A 19,394-nucleotide genomic window follows, 5' to 3' on the forward strand; every position below is an offset into this window, starting at 1 on the left:
CTATGAAACAACACACAACTCAGAGTGACCACTTCCTCACTCTCTATGGAAAGCTTTCTCTGATAAAATTCTAAAATTTACGCAATTATATCTCCCTGTTCTCTCCCTATAGTGTGTCCCTAGTACAGCTTAATTACCGACTTGTGTCTGCTCTGCAATTGCTTTTTGGCAGACACGGCCACAACAGATGCTCTCAGGTCACAAGGTATCATTGCTGTAAAAAAAGCCATAACGCAGCTAGAAAAAAAGACAGATGGAAAGTGCAACATTAAGGGGTATTCCGGTTAGATTGCATTCTAAAAAATGTGTCCACTTTCAGATTTTTTTCCACGACCACTTAAAGTGGTTGTCTCACTTCAGCAAATGGCATTTATCATGTAGACAAAGTTAACCCCTTCTAACTCGGGCCAGTTGTCGCCCTCCTGCCCAGGCCATTTAAAAAAAAAATCTGACATGTGTCACTTTATGTGGTAATAACTTTGGAACACTTTTACCTATCCAAGCCACTCAGATTGTTTTCTCGTGACACATTGTACTTCATGACAGTCATAAATTTGAGTCAATATATTTAACCTTTATTTATGAAAAAATCCCAAATTCACAAAAATATTTGAAAAATGTGCAAGTTTCAAAATTTCAATTTCACTGCTTTTAAAACATAATGTGAGACCTCATAAAATATTTATTACTTAACATTCCCCATATGTCTACTTTATGTTGGCATCATTTTGTAAATGTCATTTTTTTTTAGGACATTAGAAGGCTTAGAAGTTTAGAATCAATTCTTAAAATTTTTAAGAAAATTTCCAAAACCCACTTTTTAAGGACCAGTTCAGGTCTGAAGTCACTTTGTGTGTGAGGCTTACATAGTGAAAACACCCCATAAATGACCCCATTGAAACTACGCCCCTCAAGTTATTCACAATTGATTTTACAAACTTTGTTAACCCTTTAGGTGTTCCACAAGAATTAAAGGAAAATGGAGATGAAATTTCTAAATTTCACTTTTTTGGCAGATTTTCCATTTTAATCCATTTTTTTCTTTAACACATTGAGGGTTAACAGCCAAAAAAAACTCAATATTTATTACCCTGATTCTGCAATTTACAGAAACACCCCACGTGTGGTAGTAAACTGATGTAAGGGCACATGGCAGGGTGCAGAAGAAAAGAAGCGCCACATGGTTTTTGGAAGGCAGATTTTGCTGGACTGGTTTTTAGATGCCATGTCCCATTTGAAGACCCCCTGATGCACCCTCACAGTAGAAACTCCCAAAAAGTTACCCCATTTTGAAAACTACGGGATAAGGTGCCAGTTTTTTTTAGTACTATTTTGGGGTACATATGATAAATGCTCTATATTAAAAAAATTTGTGAGGCAAGGTAACCCAAAAAATGGCTGTTTTGGCACAGTTTTTATTTTTTACAACATTCATCTGACAGGGTAGGTCATGGGCTATTTTTTTAGAGCAGGTTGTTACAGGCGCAATGATATCAAATATGTCTACTTTCTTTGTTTGTTTCAGTTTTACATAATAAAGCATTTTCAAAAAAAATTATTATGTTTTTGTGTCAACATTTTCTGAACGCCATATTTTTTTTTTCTGCCGATTGTCTTGCAAGAAGATTTGATGTTTTTATTGGTACCATTTTTGGGTACATATAATTTTTTGATCATTCATTATTACACTTTATGGAGCATTCACCTGAGGGGTTAGGTCATGTGACTTTTTATAGAGCAGATTGTTACGGACGTGGCAATACCTACTATGTATACTTTTTACACTTATTTATTTAAGTTTTACACAATAATAGCATTTTTTAAACCAAAAAAATGATGTTTAAGTGTCTCCATAGTCTGAGAGCCATAGCTTTTTTAAATTTTTGACCGATTGTCTTAAGTAGGGTCTCATTTTTTGTGGGATCAGGTGACAGCCTGGGGCTGGATCTCCTCGGCCCCCGTAGAAGGTAGGTCCCGATGCCGTGCATAGCATTGGGCAGCCTGTGCATGGCATTGGGCTGCCTGGTCATCCATCGGGTCCCCGCCACAGCAGCGAGGGGACCCGAAGGGCTCCCTCACCTGCTGCATGCAACTCACCTATACCGGTTTTAGCTTTTACAGCGATGCCGGCAGATACAGCAGTGGCCTGGCTATCAGGGACTGCCAGGCCCCTGCAGTGATCGGGGCGGGCACCATGACGTAATAGTACGCCAAAATGCGGCAAGTCACTTGCCGTCATGACATACTATTACGTCATATGTCAGGAAGGGGTTAATTTAATTCCAACAGATTATACACTGCTCCTTTCCATGGTTACAACCACCCTGCAATCCAGCAGTGCACACTATAGGAGAAAGTGCCGGCCTCTGTAGTGGCTGGGACCATGGGAGTGCAGATAGGATGGTGCTTTTTCCTATAGTGTGCAAGGATGGCCACTACTGATGGATTGCAGGGTAGTCGTAACCATGGAAACGAGCAGTGTATAATGTGATGGAAAAATTAATAAAGCCAGCAAAGGAGGCAATATGGACAATCACAATACATTAGTAAGTGCCTTGTATTAAATTTCTCTACATGATAAATGGTGTTTGCTGAAATGAGAAAAACGCTTTACGATCCCAGTCCGCCTATGATTCCCTGCATTAGATTCTATAAATTTGAAGAAATAAGAAATCTAGAATATTTCATCAATGAAGGAGACCAGCTCAGATATTGGGATATTGTGCTCACATGATGGTCCCACTGGGAGACTAAGGGAAGATATGAGAATAAAAAAATAAATAAAAAAAAAAACAACCTACCTCTGATGTCCTGATTTTCACCTGCTCGTGCGATTTCCCAGGGGTCTGTATCACCAGCTTCCACTGGGTGAGCAACTGCAACAACATCTTGAGAGAGGTGTCAAGGAGTGTCTGGTGGGTATCATTCACTTCACGTAACAGAAAATTTATGAATCCGAATAAAACATCCTCCCTCCAATCCACAAAGTCAACAAGAAGACCCTGGAGAGAGTTCTGTGCAATGTGCCGCAGTTCATCATCCATGTGGATAGACAGTCTGCAAGGACATATGAAACAACTATATTAAATCACTGCCATGAAATACATCCATTGACTGAGAAGGGAATCACATTATAACACAGACTAGTTACAAAGACTGATCATGTAGAATAGGAGTAGAAAAAAAACTAAAAACATTTTTTCCAGACAAAATTAGAAATGAAAAATTAGAATAAAACAGGGACCAATCGGATTACTGTTACGCATATTGCAGGGCAGTGCATTACAAGGATTGAAAGAATACAACAGATAATCCCTGTGTCAAGCACCACCCATCTCAGGCCCTGGACGAGGCATAACAAAGTGCATCAACCTTAAAGGGGTTATCCTGGAAAAGATAATAATGACATCCTCATTATCACATCAGTGGGGGTCCAAGTCCCGGCACCCCCGCCGATCAGCTGTTTCAGGGAGCCATTGCACTCACCAGAACTCTAGTGAACAATGCAGGCTCCCAGTAGCTTTCCAAGAACAGCACCACACATTGTATAGTGGCAGTACTTGGTATTGCAGCTTGGCCCCTTGACTTGAATGGGGCTGAGTGGCAACTAGGCCACATGACTGATGCACAGTGATGTCACTGGCCTAGGAAAAGGCTGAGGCGCTCAAGGCTTCTTCTAACAGCTGATCAGCAGGGGTCCTGGGTGTTGCACCCCTGCAGATCTGATGCTGATGACCTATCCTGAGGATAAGTCATAAATAGGGATGAGCGAACTCGCAGTTTTCAAGTTCGGGTTCTGTGGGAATTCAGTTATGGATTCTGTTATCACTGAATATAACAGAATTCTATGACGGAATGCAAAACGGACGCCTTTAAGGGGCATTCCGTCACACTAGAAGTCTATGGGCAGAATAACGGATCCGTCTGGTATCTATTATGCAGGATGGAAAACAAAGTCCTGTCCTGCATAACAGAAGCCAGACGGAGCCATTATGCTGGCCCCCATAGACTTCTATTATGGCGGAATGCAAAATGGAATGTCTCTAAAGGCCTCCGCGGTGCACTCAGTCATAGAATTTTGTTCTATTCCGTGATAACAGAATCCATAACTTGAAAACAGCGAGTTTGTTCGCTCATCCCTAGTCATAAATATATTTCCCAGGAAACTTGTCAAATTGAAAATGCAGTCTGATCCACAGGCAGCATGTTAAAGGGGTGTGCTGGAATTTTCATACTGATGGCCTATCCTCCGGACTGCGATTGACCGCTATCTCTATATGCACAGTCATAGACGGAAGGTTATCCATCACTAATAGGACCGCCCACTGGACTCCTAAGCCAAGAATGAACAAGTAATGAACAAGTAATACTGAATCTTTTCCCCCAAAAAATCTATATCTGCTCGATTCCTGCTGCTCTATAAACTGCTGCCTGCAGATCGCTCTGCATTTTTAACATGACAAGTTCCCTTCAAGTGCAGTTTTCATCTGACGTTTACAGTGTAACTCCATCTCGCTTATTTCCAGTTCTGAGAACCTCCCAAAGCCTTTTCATACGTTTACGAGTCTGGAACTGCTTTAATATTCGGATCAATGACTCTGCAATAGTGAAATATGATCAAGCAGATAAGATGAGAAATCTCGACTCGATCTTCACAATCTTCAGCGGTAGAGATGTTTTCTAGCCTACAGTACTATCCGAGGCCCTCAACAGATATGAAAGCTGAACAATTAAAACACTGAGAACATTTTAATCACTTGGTGAAGACTTTATTCCAGCTCTCCCACAAAAAACAAGCAACTTAATACTTGACTAAATCAAGTCTATTTTCCCACCCTTGGGACAGGGTCGGATTTTCACAAAGCATAGCTTAGTGCAATTTTCAAAGTAGGGCCCCAAATGTTAAAATTTCATACCAAGGACAAAGTCACATACTATATACTATAGTCACTATACCAACACCGTAACACTAATATACACCATGACCATTCTAGTATTACCACTTAGAAGTGACTCAGTAATACCAACATACTGATGTTGAATAAGATCACTATACAAAGACCAATATTACCAGCATACAGTAACCATATAGTGGTAGATATCAGTTCTACACAGGCATCCTGCAGACCATATCTACAACTATGGCTCCCTGCTTTGCCATGGGTTTCAGCTATATTCCCACCAGAGGACGCAAATATAGTTGAAAAGTGGTGCTCCTCCAAGATCCAGGCTACCAGACCATTAGTTTGGTGCTCCAACTTCCTAACACTGACTCTGAATGGAGAACCCTTTTTCATATACCGTATTAGTAAATATGGACATCATAGAGGAAGGTTCTCCATAGGGAAGCCCTTTCTATTTAAAAGGGAGGCTGTTAACCCAAATGGGTTCGCCTTCAATAGAAATATATGGACATCTGCAGCTTTCTCCCAATGATATCAGCTGATAGTGAGAGTCTGTATTTGTAAACTGGTTATCCTGATAGGACAACCTCATTGAAGGACTCTTAACCAGTAACCCTATGAGATGACACTATCAATTAGAAAACACAATGATGTTTGGAACAGTTGAAATGAAAATAGGAAGAAGATGACCCAAGAACAAGATGGATTAATAGAATTGCAGGAATAATCAACAGATTACCAAGATGTCTAAAGACCCAAGCAGAAGACATTTGACTTTCTTGAGAAACACAATTAATCTAATCCAGAACCTATAATGAGAATTATCCTTCAAATTAACCATCTGGAAAAAAAAAGAAATTTTTCTAAGCTGTAAGAAGTATCTTACCTGGAAAGCAAGTCAATTAACTCGAGTTTTGACATTCCATCAGGAAGTAGGCGAGGAATAGCTGCTACGCATGTTCTGAAGAGGTCAATCTTTGGCTTTCGTTCTCCACTGAAATGTGAAAATGGTACATGGAGATCAGAGCATAATGCACACTTCCATAATAAACAATGACAGCAATTCCAGAAGACTGCTGGCTGACAATGAAAGACAGGGACACGCTACATTAATGAAGACACTCCGCTCTGTTTACTTTATTACATATTTTCTCAAGACTTCTGGCATCAAAGAACCATCAGCTGAATATATGGAGCGGCAAAACAGACAAACTAGGATTTCACCAGATTTTTTCCATGGCAGGAGGCAGTGCAGCCCACCACCACCGTTCACAGAGAAGAACAAAAGTAATTAAGTAAAACTCATTGGAACGTACAATAGTCTTAGATGGATATTTGATTGCATCGGTTACGCAGGAATCCTTATGACCACAAGATATTTTCCACTGCCGTCTCTACAGGCAAGGCTTCATTGCTAAATTGCTGCTGAAAAAGACTCACTATGTTCTCACTTTGTAAAACTGGATGAAGCCATTGATTTACAGAGAGGCACTCATGAATGTGCATTCAAATATAGAGGTCACTCAGCTGCCATAGTTAGAATGCATGACGTAAAGGAAAGGTAGGCTTCAACAGAAATGGATGAAGCTCATCAATTCAGTGCTGGACGGGTAGTGCATAACTGCATAGGGACACAGGAGCCAACCTAACATGTAAAAACATATGATTGGTATGTAAGACCCATATGCTTTATTATGGGCATTATAGAAGGAGGTCCTATATGAACTAGAAAGCTGTGGCCGATATGACGCATCAATATAATTCATGGGCAGCCATGTCACGTTACATTTCCCCTGTAGGTAAAATGTGTATTTGGCCATGGCTTTTTCAAGCAAAATCAGCAGTTATTTTGTAAGCGTAGTGAGGAGTTCCAGCACCAATCCCTTTAAAATTTGTATAATCAGGGAATGTGTTATCAGAAAATGACCTATTGCTTAAATCAAAAATATCCTAACATTGTGCAGCTTTGCAGTGGCCACTAGGCCTATAATATGTTAAGGCTTTCTGTCCTTCGAGAGCAGCTACATGGGCCATAGACACAATGGTCAGGAGGGGACCTCACAGACTTCTATGAGAGAGTTTACTAGGCATGCTCTGTGACCGGTGTAGAGGTCAGGAGGGAGTAGATAAGCTGTGATATCACCTATTGTGAATGGTGGATGCTGTGTTATCTATACAGAGGTGATCATTCATCCTGCAATAGCTACTGAAAGGTTTTGTACAGAACAAGAAATCATGACCTATTATTATGAATAGTGACCAGTGTGAAAATTGCAGGGTTATATACAGAATTTTTCGCTTTATAAGACACACTTTTCCCCCCGAAAAGTGTGGGGAAAATAGCAGTGCATCTTGTAAAGTGAATACTGATGAACACTTTCATTATGGAAATGTCCATTAGTATGCAGGAGGCATGGGGAGTGGTGAATGTAGCGCTGCTAGTGCTAGCTGTACTCACCCCCCTACTTCCGGGCGCCTGCTGTGCTGTGTCCTGACTGAGTATAGCATGCACTACGCACTAATGCTGTGTGAGGTCAGGTCACAGTGCAGCGTGGTGCCGGCAGAAGACCAGGGAGTGCAGGAAGAGCACACCCTCTGGAGCAGGACTGGTAAGTTGTTTTATTTATTTTACTGGCTGATCTGAGGTCTGATTAAAATTGGGGGTCTAATTGGGGGATCTGATCTGAGGTCCGATACAGATTTGGGGTCTAATTTGGGGGTCTGATGAAGACTGAGGGTCTGATTGGGAGTTTGATCTTCGGTCTGATAAAGATTGAGGGTTTTTTCTAATTTTCCTCCTTGAAAACCTTGGTCTGTCTTATCAGGTGCACCTTATACAGCGACAAATATGGTATATATAAAAAAAAATAATTAATACAGATAGTGACATGGAAAATTAACAAAAAATTCACTTAAACTTAAAAAAAAAAATGTATGTCTAACATACGGTAAATAGTGATTTAAAGAATGGGTCATTTTCTGATGACGCATTTCCTGTAAAGAGTGCTTGTTCAATTTTTTTCATCTAGAAATGGTACAAGTGAATGTAAGAAGATTTGTAATATATATTATCAGAGAAAAATGCTTCTTTTTCCTCACATCAGGCTCCTCTCCTGCCTTTCCCCCTTTCATTTCACTAAGGCTGGGTGCGGTGCATTTTTTATTTTTCTGCTTCGGTATAGAAAAAAAAATTAGACTGGATTCGAGAAATCCTGGACACCAACAGAGCCTGATGGACCCCCAGTTTTTAATCTCCCTTATAGGATTGAATACATACACACTAAAACCAAATAAATATACAAATAAATCAAATTTTTGGTATGATACTCCCACCATCCATACCAATAACCGCCACTTTACTACCCTATATAGTGGCACTTTGGATGTGGATGGTGATTTGGAGCCACACAAAGTTCCTATGACAATGCAAAAAAGCAAAAACTCTTCTCATAGAGAAAAATGGCACAGACACACCTTTTCTGACTGTCTTTTTAGACATAAATGGACCTTCTAACAGCTGCTCACGTTGGTGAAGGTATAATTCATCTCAAGAATCTACTTACGTGATCATATCTTCAGGCTCCTTGTTCAACATCTGTACATTCGTCATCATCATGCATCTTCCTACTTCTTTATCGAGATGCCGCAGAATGTTGTCTACTGCTTTCCGTACTTGAGCGTAATAAAGGGACATGCCTTGAGAAAAGGATAAGGCAAATAATTACAGACATGTAGGGATGCATTTTTATAATTTCAAACAGTTTCTTTTGAGCATCAGTAGGTTTATCACAGTCTTATGGAAACCCACAGTGTGCTAAATGACAAACACAGGTGTACTATGCTAACAAACCTACCACAACTACATCTGTACAGACAAAATCCATTATACAAAAAATATAAGAGATGAGACAAGGCTATTTATTCCCTACAAAATCATCTTTCTCCCAGTAATCACATATCCTTTTTCATATAGGGGTCCCAGTTTCATCTTGCAGTGACCCAGTGGATCACTGCAAAGGTTTAATTTAATTCTAAAGAGTTAAAAGACTTGTGTCATCTCAGACTTTAATGGTATATCAATAGAATATGTAATCAAAGTCAGATAGGTGCGGGTCCCACCTCTGAGATACGCACCTATCTCCAGACTGGGACCCTGAAAGTGAAGGAGAGCGCACAGCACATGTACAGTGTGCTCCCTATGGGAGTTCCGAAAACAGCCGAGCAAACGCGCTCAGCTATTTTCGGAAGTCCCATAGAAATGGCTGAAGAACGCAATCGTGGCCTCCGTTCCATTCACCTTTAAGAGACAGCCGGAGACCCCGCTCTATTTTTGGCAGTCCCATAGAAATGAATAGAGGGCAGCTGCGCATACGCAGGTGCTCTCCGCTCACTGCGGGGGTCCCGTTCTGAAGATAGGCGCAGGTGCCAAAAGTGGGACCCGCACCTATCTGACATTGGTGGCATATCCTAGCAATATGCCACCAATGTCTAAGAGTACACAACCCCTTTAAATGTTGTGATTTATTGTTACAGTACTGTTCTCTGTGAACAATGTACTGTATATCCCTAATGGTTATGTTTGGGCAACAAATAGTTAACTCTGGCAGTCCTAGTTAGGTTGGCGGTAGAAAGGCTGGACCTGCCCCTGTAGCTTGCAGTAGAGGGAATGTCGAATCATCAAAGCTAGAGGCAATACGTGCATGTGTGAACTCCTGAGACATGGGACTGGAGAGAAGCCTGGTCCAGGGAATCTTCAATTCCTGAGGCTTAAAGGTGCCAGAGATTACCTCAACTGAAAGACTAGTCTTGAGAAAAAGAGATTGGACATTCACAGATGGCTGAAAATTATCAGGGTCGTGTTGGATTCAGACAGTAACGTACTGCACGTTTATGGCAATAAGGCTTTACTGTTTGTTGAAAGGATATATTACTTCTGCGCCCACTACACTTTGAGACAGACTGGCCATCAGGATCTGAGATCTGCACCCCACATATGGAAATTGCACAAAGAGTTAATAAGAAGAGAACTGCACGCCTGTGGTTATTGCTGAGTGTTTATAGAGCGAAAGACTCAGGGAGAATTATTACCATCATTGTTGCTGCCTGTACATAGCTACTGGGAAGAGCCCACTCTGTGATATATCTGCAAACTCTGCCTATTACTGCTATATGTACTGCAACTCCTATGATCTATTTAGTAAAGACCGACTTTATTAATTGCAACTAAACGGGCCTGGTCATTGACTCCACCATCGTTTCACCAGCCCCTAAATTTCTCTTCCTGCCTTGCACCAATTTACTTGACATCAAGGGCACCCCACCTAACACCAGGCAGGAGCCCTAGAAAAGGTGTTCCCCGAGGGAAGAAAGAGTATGGCTTCCATTTACTGTAAACTTGGCTCAGGGAGTGCTGGAGAAGAACAAGTCACTGTGAGTAACCACAACCACTCCAATCTTCTAGAATGCCTTCACCACGCCTCCCCCTGAGGTCCTGCTTGTGGCAATCTCACTTTTTTAATTTGTGGGAACATAGCAAAAACAAATTATAAATCATATCACTGGAATCTTACGAGCAGGATAAGATAAGGACTGGTTTAGTAACTGTAGGGTGGGGTGGTTAGAGGAGTGGTAGCAGTGACAATCACCTGACTCTAGGACACTTCTTCTAGGAGTCTTTCTCCTCTTACATTAGTCAGCTGATTGCCTATAGCAGGGACACTAGAAGATGATTAGATGTTGCTCACCAATCATTTTTGCCTCCTCCTCTGTGAGTGTTTTACTCAGGTAAGTTTTCTTCACACGTAGGGTGTTACCCGAAGGGTGAATAGCCCCCGTCACCGGCATTGGCGGCTCCCCGTCCTTTTGCTGTAAACTATCCGCAATCACCAAGAAAGCCCTTAAGCCAATATTCATTCTCTGTGGTGGTAGGAAGAAAATATATATTCAAAGAAAAAATATCACTCCAAAAATCATATACTTAACAGGATATCCAAAGCAAAAGACATCCACCATGACATGCACTTTTTAGTAGATATGGTGGGATTTCAAAGGGTCCAATTACACCAGAACTCTTGAGGAAAGAGGGACAGCAATGGGCCCACTGTCACAAAACAGTGGGAGCAGCGCTGTCGTAAAAAGCTTCCTAGACTACACAATTGACGATGCTGCGCAGTTCAAACGCCAATTTTGATAGAGCTACACTCGAACAGCTGATCAATGGGGGTGCAGGGTGCCAGACCTTCAGCGATCAACTTGTGATGACCTATTCTGAGGAGAGGTCATCACTTAATCAAAGCTGGACAACCCCTTTAAGCTATGCTTCTAGTAAAGCATTTCCATACTATTTTCTAGTTTTTAACAGCCTTACAAAAAACAAAACAAAAAAACACAACTTACCTCAGGGTTGAGGCTGAAAGCTTTTGCTGCTTTTCCAACACACAAAAGGTCAAAAATAATTTCTTTCATTGCAAAATCTAGACGTTCCTGATGTAGAAAAAATAAATAAAAAATCAACATGTGGGAATTATAAACATAAAAAACAAACAAACATAAAAACAAAAAAAAGCACGGTTGACGTAAACACTGGAACCAGGTCAACTACTTAATACTCTGAAAGTATTGGTTCCACCAGAAGACACAAGCAAAGGACTTATGTTAGTATTTTATTCACCAGTACAGTGCCAGCATATTCCATAGGGCTGTACAGAGATTATCACTTACATGTTCTGTTCAACATCTACATATTTTTTTCTTTACGGTTCTTCAAAATGTGTGAGCATTGCTAAAATCGTACAATTGCCTAACCTAGCATCATCCCTCTGAATGCTTCATTACCCTTATAAAATACAGACCTTGGCAGTGCTAGAACCAAGGTGGCTTAAAATGTCCATAAACCCTCAACTGGTCCATACACAGTATTAACAAAAAAAATAAATAAGAACATCATCAGAATTTTTTATATAGATTAGGCTGATCATTAATTGAAAATGCCAAACATATCAAATAGCTTCTTCTTTAATGCAGATATTTGGTGCATCATGAGGTAGACCACAGCGTATCAATCTACTTTCTACTGGGGTCTTACCAATCAGAACATACAGATGTTAAAAGGGATTGTGCAGGCAGTACATCTTGATGACCTATCCTCAGGATTGATCATCAATATCTGATCGGTGGGGGTCCAACTCCCGGCACCCCTGCCAATCAGCTGTTTGAAGAGGAGGCGGAGCTCATATGAACGCTACTTTCTCTTCAAGATTTGTGTAATCTTGAAGATTAAGTAGCCCTTGTGCGAGTCCCGCCTCCATTTCAAACAGCGGACTGGCGGGGATACCGGGGGTCAGAACCCCACCAATCGAATATTGATGACCCATCCTTAGGATGTACTGGCTGCACAACCCCTTTAAGGCTTCACCAATAGTCAATGTCCATACCAAAATGTGTAAAAAGGTCCTCAAGTTATCTTAAATGAACTTCAACCAGAAACTCCTTCAGCAATTCAATAACATACAGTCTACACATTTTATTACGTACCTGTGCAATGAACTGTATGATCTTGACAAAGATGTTGAGGGGCATGTCTCGGGGGACCACCCCTCGAGAACCCTTAGGGAAAAGTGTCCCAATGATGGTTGTGAGACGGCTGGTGTAAAAAGAGAGATCATCGTTAGGATTACAACACAGAGCAATCGTTATAAAAGGCATGATCAGAATTTTGCTATCCAAAGCGCACAGGCACAAGGAAAGAACAAAAATAATAATAAATACACCAAGGATTACAGTTGGAGGATTCTATGACGTTGCTTAGCCAGGACCCTTTTTTTTCCAGACACCTTTCAAAACTTTGTTTCAAAAGTGTCTAAAACACATAACACATTTGGTCCCTTCCACTTTTTGAGGGCATTTTGATTAATACATTTCAACTATGGTTATAAAATGCATAATATAAGCTCCCGGTAGAATAGTGGTTGGCCCTGGTGCCTTGCAGGTTCTTATCCGACCAAGGACAACATCTGCATGGAGTTTGAATGTTCTCCCTGTGTTTGCCTGGGTATCCTCCGGGTTCTCCGGTTTCCTCAAACACTCCAAAGAGCTACTGATAGGGAACATAGATTGTGAGCCCCATTGGGGACAGCACGATGATAATGTCTGTGGAATATGTCAGTTCTACGTAAGGAAAATATTACCATATTGAGCAGCCGTCTGGAGATCACTTACCTTTGTGTTGCCGTGTTGCTTTCACATTTGATTCGGATCATATACACCCATAGTAGTCTGTACAAGGATTCCAGTGCGACTCGTGCCATTTTAGGATCTTTATTCTGTAAACGACATAAATATAAGTTTATACTCCCTAAAAAGGACACAGTATAACCAGTAATCCGAACGGGTCTAAATTTGCTGTCCATCCCTCCCACTTTAAAAAGGACTTAATAAGAAGGCTTGAGCGGAGACCCTCTTGTTTTTCAACGTGTGCTTATTAATAGGCTTCAGCGAATCCAGCTTCGGATCATAGATCCAAAGTTGATTCGTTAAGAATCTTCATTGGTAATGATGTTTCTGTACAGCATTAAAATGTATGGGCTCTGTGTAGCTAAACTTCGTCTCAGCAAAGTTGTGCTAGACTTCGGTGAACGACTACGGTATTTCTATCTGCGTATTTAAAAACAATTAGAAAATAGGAATCCAAATATGGCTTCGGTACTGGCTGGTACCTCGGCACCAAAGCCCATTTCTGCTTTTCTAAAATGTTTTTACATAGGCAGATAGGAATACCAAAGTCATTCAACGAAGTCTAGCGCAACTTTGGCCAAGACGAAGTTTGGCTACACAGAGCCCATACATTTTAATGCTGTACAGAAACAGCATTACCAAAGATGTTTTTTTTTTAACGAATCAACTTCGGCTCTATGATCCGAAGGTCAATTCGCTCAAGCCTATTAATAAGCCCAGATTCAAAAACAAGCTTCAATTGTTGGACAGCTTAAAGAGGGTCTCTGGGATTGCACATGGGGTTCATATGACATCACCACACCGCAGTCTAATAATTGACTGTGCATTTCTGGAGTCTGTAAGCAGTAAATGTAGAAATGAATGTCACATCAATCATCATACTTCAATAAGGAAACCTGAAATATGATGGACACCACAGAGGACACCCTTACCTTCAGGTTAGATAAGCAGTTGTTGAGAAAGATATGCCACCGGTTTAAGAAGAATTGTTTCTGGCTGACACAAAGCAGACACGTCACCAGAGGGTACAACGCCTTAAAAAAAAAAATAGAAACCATTCAGCGCAACTTGTAACGAGACAGGTTTGATATAGGTTCAACTCACGGAAGCCCCAAACATGTCTTCTTGACTGGAATCTATTAAAGGGCATCTGTCAGCAGATTTGTACCTATGAAGCTGACTGACCTGTTACATGTGCACTTGGCAGCTGAAGGCATCTGTGTTGGTCCCATATTCATATGTGACCGCATTGCTGAGAAAAATAATGTTTTAATATATGCAAATGATCCTCTAGGAGCAATGGGGGTGTTGCCGTTACACCTAGAGGCTCTGCTCTCTCTGCAACTGCCGCCCCCTCTGCACTTTGATTGACAGGACCAGGCAGTGTAAAAATGATCACAGCTGGTGCTGTCAATCAAAGCGCAAAGGGCATGGCAGTTGCAGAGAGAGCTGAGCCTCTAGTTTTAATGCCCCCATTGCTCCTAGAGGCTCATTTGCATATATCAAAACATAACATTCTCAGCAATGTGGGCACATAAAGACATGGGAACAACACAGATGTCTTCAGCTGCCAAGCGCACATGTAACACTAACAGGTCAGCCAGTTTCATAGGTACAAATCTGCTGACAGATGCCCTTTAATATCTTGGTTGAACACATGCTGAACTATTATCATAAGTGACAACCAATATTGGCAACCATTACTTCACCCATACAGGTTGCCAGCATGGCGGGTAAATATGCACTAGTGTGCAGCACCAACATCACCCTCATTCCTACTCTTCTCTCCACCCGGTGTGCCCGTGTTAGTATCACAGCAGTTCTAGTTTTTCCATGTTGGGTTAAACCCCTCAACCACCCCCCTGATCAGCTGTTTGAAGGGGCTGCGGTGCTCATGTCAGTACTGCGGCCTCCTCGTTACCGCCATTGGTCCACGCCATATACAGTACAGACCAAAAGTTTGGACACACCTTCTCATTCAAAGAGTTTTCTTTATTTTCATGACTATGAAAATTGTAGACTCACACTGAAGGCATCAAAACTATGAATTAACACATGTGGAATTATATACATAACAAAAAAGTGTGAAACAACTAAAAATATGTCATATTCTAGGTTCTTCAAAGTAGCCACCTTTTGCTTTGATTACTGCTTTGCACACTCTTGGCATTCTCTTGAGCTTCAAGAGGTAGTCACCTGAAATGGTTTTCACTTTACAGGTGTGCCCTGTCAGGTTTAATAAGTGGGATTTCTTGCCTTATAAATGGGGTTGGGACCATCAGTTGCGTTGTGGAGAAGTCAGGTGGATACACAGCTGATAGTCCTACTGAATAGACTGTTAGAATTTGTATTATGGCAAGAAAAAAGCAGCTAAGTAAAGAAAGACTAGTGGCCATCATTACTTTAAGAAATGAAGGTCAGTCAGTCCGAAAAATTGGGAAAACTTTGAAAGTGGCCCCAAGTGCAGTCACAAAAACCATCAAGCGCTACAAAGAAACTGGCTCACATGCGGACCGCCCCAGGAAAGGAAGACCAAGAGTCACCTCTGCTGCGGAGGATAAGTTCATCCGAGTCACCAGCCTCAGAAATCACAGGTTAACAGCAGCTCAGATTAGAGACCAGGTTAATGCCACACAGAGTTCTAGCAGCAGACACATCTCTAGAACAACTGTTAAGAGGAGACTGTGTGAATCAGGCCATCATGGTAGAATATCTGCTAGGAAACCACTGCTAAGGACAGGCAACAAGCAGAAGAGACTTGTTTGGGCTAAAGAACACAAGGAATCGACATTAGACCAGAAATTTGAGATCTTTGGTTCCAACCACTGTGTCTTTGTGCGACACAGAAAAGGTGAACGGATGGACTCTACATACCTGGTTCCCACCGTGAAACATGGAGGAGGTGTGATGGTGTGGGGGTGCTTTGCTGGTGACACTGTTGGGGATTTATTCAAAATTGAAGGCATACTGAACCAGCATGGCTACCACAGCATCTTGCAGCGGCATGCTATTTCATCCGGTTTGCGTTTAGTTGGACCATCATTTATTTTTCAACAGGACAATGACCCAAAACAAAACTCCAGGCTGTGTAAGGGCTATTTGACCATGAAGGAGAGTGATGGGGTGCTGCGCCAGATGACCTGGCCTCCACAGTCACCGGACCTGAACCCAATCGAGATGGTTTGGGGTGAGCTGGACCGCAGAGTGAAGGCAAAAGGGCCAACAAGTGCTAAGCATCTCTGGGAACTTCTTCAAGACTGTTGGAAGACCATTTCAGGTGACTACCTCTTGAAGCTCATCAAGAGAATGCCAAGGTGTTGAAAGCAGTAATCAAAAAAAAAGGTGGCTACTTTGAAGAACCTAGAATATGACATATTTTCAGTTGTTTCACACTTTTTTGTTATGTATATAACTCCACATGTGTTAATTCATAGTTTTGATGCCTTCAGTGTGAATCTACAATTTTCATAGTCATGAAAATAAAGAAAAAACTCTTTGAATGAGAAGGTGTGTCCAAACTTTTGGTCTGTACTGTACATAAGAGGACCCCCACCAACTGATACTGAAGTTATACATTAAAAACTTTTCCGGGAGTAAAATATTCATGACCTATCTTCCAGATGGGTAATCAATATCAGATCAGTGGGGGTCCAACTCCCAGCACCCTAAACGATCAGCTCTTCCTTGGTCAGTCACATAATTTTTATTGATTACATGGCCTAGAAGCAGCTCAGTCCCAATCAAGTGAAAGGGCTTGGGCTACAATACCTAGGCACTGCCAATATACAATGTATGGCACTGTTATTGACACTGTACTTGGTATGCTGTGACTGGCATGGCTGTAGGGTGTCAGACCACCACCAATTTAATATTGATGACTAAAAATGAATGAATTCATCCATACAAATCAATTTGTCTCATGAACAAGAGTTCTTTACCTGTGAGGGACTGTCTCCGCTGCTGAAGAAGCTCCCTCTGCTTCTGATTGACAGGGTTGGACATCTCATCTAGTCTTGACAATCTCACTCCTTTGCCGTTCCTCCGGGTAGCGGCACAAGACCAGTGGCTTGCTAGACTTCTGGAGTAGCATGAGATTGTCAGGGCAGAGTGCGATCTCCAGCTCTGTCAAGTGGCACAAGAGCAGTTCTTTGCAGGTGAACTTGTTGATGAGAAAAAATGATTCGCTCATCTCCACTGATGACCAATCCTGAGGTGAGGTCATCAATACTGTACTCCTGCAAAACCCCTTAAGAGCCCTGGAGTGCAAAACATTTAAAAAAAAAGGTCTAAAAAAGTCAACTGAAAAGTTATACATTTTATAATAAAAATATTAATATTTAAAAAAAAAAAACGTTAGGCTAGTTTCACATATGCAGCAAAACCTTCTGGCAGGCTGTTCCCATATAGAATGGCGGGAATCAGTCGGCCAAAACTGCTGCCCGCAGTGGTTTCTGTCCGGCAGATTCTTAGGCATATTTGCCGGATTGCGGCCGGATCTTCGCCTGACCCTATTATAGTTAATGGGGGTCAGCAGGCATTCCAGTAGCATCCAGTAATGTCGGATCCGGAGAACTAAGGAAGGCTGTTCTCTGCCGTAACAGCCTGCCGGAATACTGTGCCGCAAGTGGTAAAGTAGCCTAAAACTAAAAAGTTAAAGTAGGAGCCACTAGTACCCGGATTCTAGAAGCAGGCATAGCTATACGTAGACAGACAAAGGACTGATAAGGCCAGCTTTACTAGGACCGGAGTCCCATGCATACCGCCACAAAGTCCTCTAGCATAAGATGCGACAAAAGCATTAAATCGGCACATGCCTCTTAATTCTGCTGCACTTTGGGAAGACTGTATGCCAGAGACTGAAATCGACACCAGCAGCACCATAGCCCACCCCATTTTTATGAGATCACAGAATTTATTTCCTCTGAGCAAATCCCTCTGTACTCTGGATACCCCTCTGGGGTACATACTCACCAGTGAATGCTTCTTCCTGGAAGTTAGCTCAAGTGTTGTGTCATAAAGACTTTCCACAAAGTTTCTAAGACAAGGGACATTTACTTCATTTTTTACGGCCTGAAAGAGTTTGAAATAAGAACCAACTTTAGCACAGAACAGACTTTTGTATAATAAATCCAATCGATTGAGGGACTTACGGCAGCAACAGGTACCAGGATCTCCACAAACAGGCCAGCCAGAGCATGCTTAATGTCCTTGTCTTTTACTTCTAGGAAATAATGTGCACATTCCTATGGGAGAGAACATAACCATAAATAACAAGGACTCCGGAACACGTGCATAAAACTAGCAAAGTATAGGCAAGTGCTGCATACCACGTCCACAGAGGCACTGAGGGTCACTCACCCGGCCAATGTAATAAAACAAACACCTATACATGGCGGATATATTCAGGAAGACATTAAGAGTTGATAATAATGATCTGTCATGGTAGTGGGATGCCCAACACCTGTTGAATCCTAGAGTTGTGATAACTGAACCAGGATGAGCTGGGCACCTGTGTGGACACCTCATGACCAGGACAGATGCTCATCTTCTGGAAGGAAATAATGAAAGTGCCTACTCAGTGACTCAAGATCTTGAAACCCATATGGAGGTATATTAAAATGACATACCTTCTTATTTTATGTGTAATCTTATTTTATTCATTTTAGTTTTCCATAAGCAAATGACACTTTACATCACAAGCGGTGAAACAAGTAATGTGGACAAAGTCCAACACAGGGACACGCAGGACCCTAACAAAAGCTGTTACAACATCATAATGGTATCAATCATTAGCGGGACTCAAACGTCCCCACCAAATATACCTTCTTATTTTGACAAGGAATACACTTTGTTATATGAAACTGTTTAAAGGGTTATGCTCTATGTCCGATAAGTGCTGGTTCCACCGACCACTGTCCCAACCTGGTGAGGTTGCAACCAGCGATGCTTCCAGGCGGAGAACGCATGGAGAGATCGATACCCACTTAAAGGGACATGTCAAACCTTTTTTCTCGCATATTAACAATCTATATATTAATCTTCAAATTTTTTTCCTTTTTTTTTTAACAAACAGGCGTTTTTTTATAGTTTTTTTTGTTTCTTTTATTCTACTTCCTGTCATCCCTCTAACTTCCTCCTTTGTTTGGACTTTTAGGACCGCAGCCTCACTTGACTTTCTCAGTCAGACCATTCACTGTGGCCAGATAGGGAAGGTGGATGAATGACAGCAGGGGATGAGCGGTGGCAGCAGCTTTACTG

The 19,394-nt window shown here is 41.6% G+C and overlaps 1 protein-coding gene across 7 annotated transcripts in view; it reads right to left on the minus strand.

Annotated features, from left to right (window-relative positions):
- FRY (FRY microtubule binding protein) overlaps positions 1–19,394 on the minus strand; it is a 264,523-nt gene that overhangs the window by 108,052 nt on the left and 137,077 nt on the right. For all 7 annotated transcript variants that reach the window (XM_044284644.1, XM_044284646.1, XM_044284645.1 and 4 more), the window contains exons 9-18: positions 18,287–18,379; positions 18,108–18,206; positions 14,069–14,170; positions 13,122–13,225; positions 12,438–12,546; positions 11,301–11,387; positions 10,649–10,820; positions 8,468–8,600; positions 5,791–5,898; positions 2,802–3,057 (exon numbers count right to left, since the gene is read on the minus strand). In XM_044284644.1, coding sequence (XP_044140579.1) covers positions 2,802–3,057; positions 5,791–5,898; positions 8,468–8,600; positions 10,649–10,820; positions 11,301–11,387; positions 12,438–12,546; positions 13,122–13,225; positions 14,069–14,170; positions 18,108–18,206; positions 18,287–18,379 — 1,263 coding nt within the window. The remainder of the gene's footprint in view (positions 1–2,801; positions 3,058–5,790; positions 5,899–8,467; positions 8,601–10,648; positions 10,821–11,300; positions 11,388–12,437; positions 12,547–13,121; positions 13,226–14,068; positions 14,171–18,107; positions 18,207–18,286; positions 18,380–19,394) is intronic.

The sequence above is a fragment of the Bufo gargarizans genome, chromosome 3, assembly GCF_014858855.1.
Source record: "Bufo gargarizans isolate SCDJY-AF-19 chromosome 3, ASM1485885v1, whole genome shotgun sequence".
Classification (NCBI taxonomy): domain Eukaryota; kingdom Metazoa; phylum Chordata; class Amphibia; order Anura; family Bufonidae; genus Bufo; species Bufo gargarizans.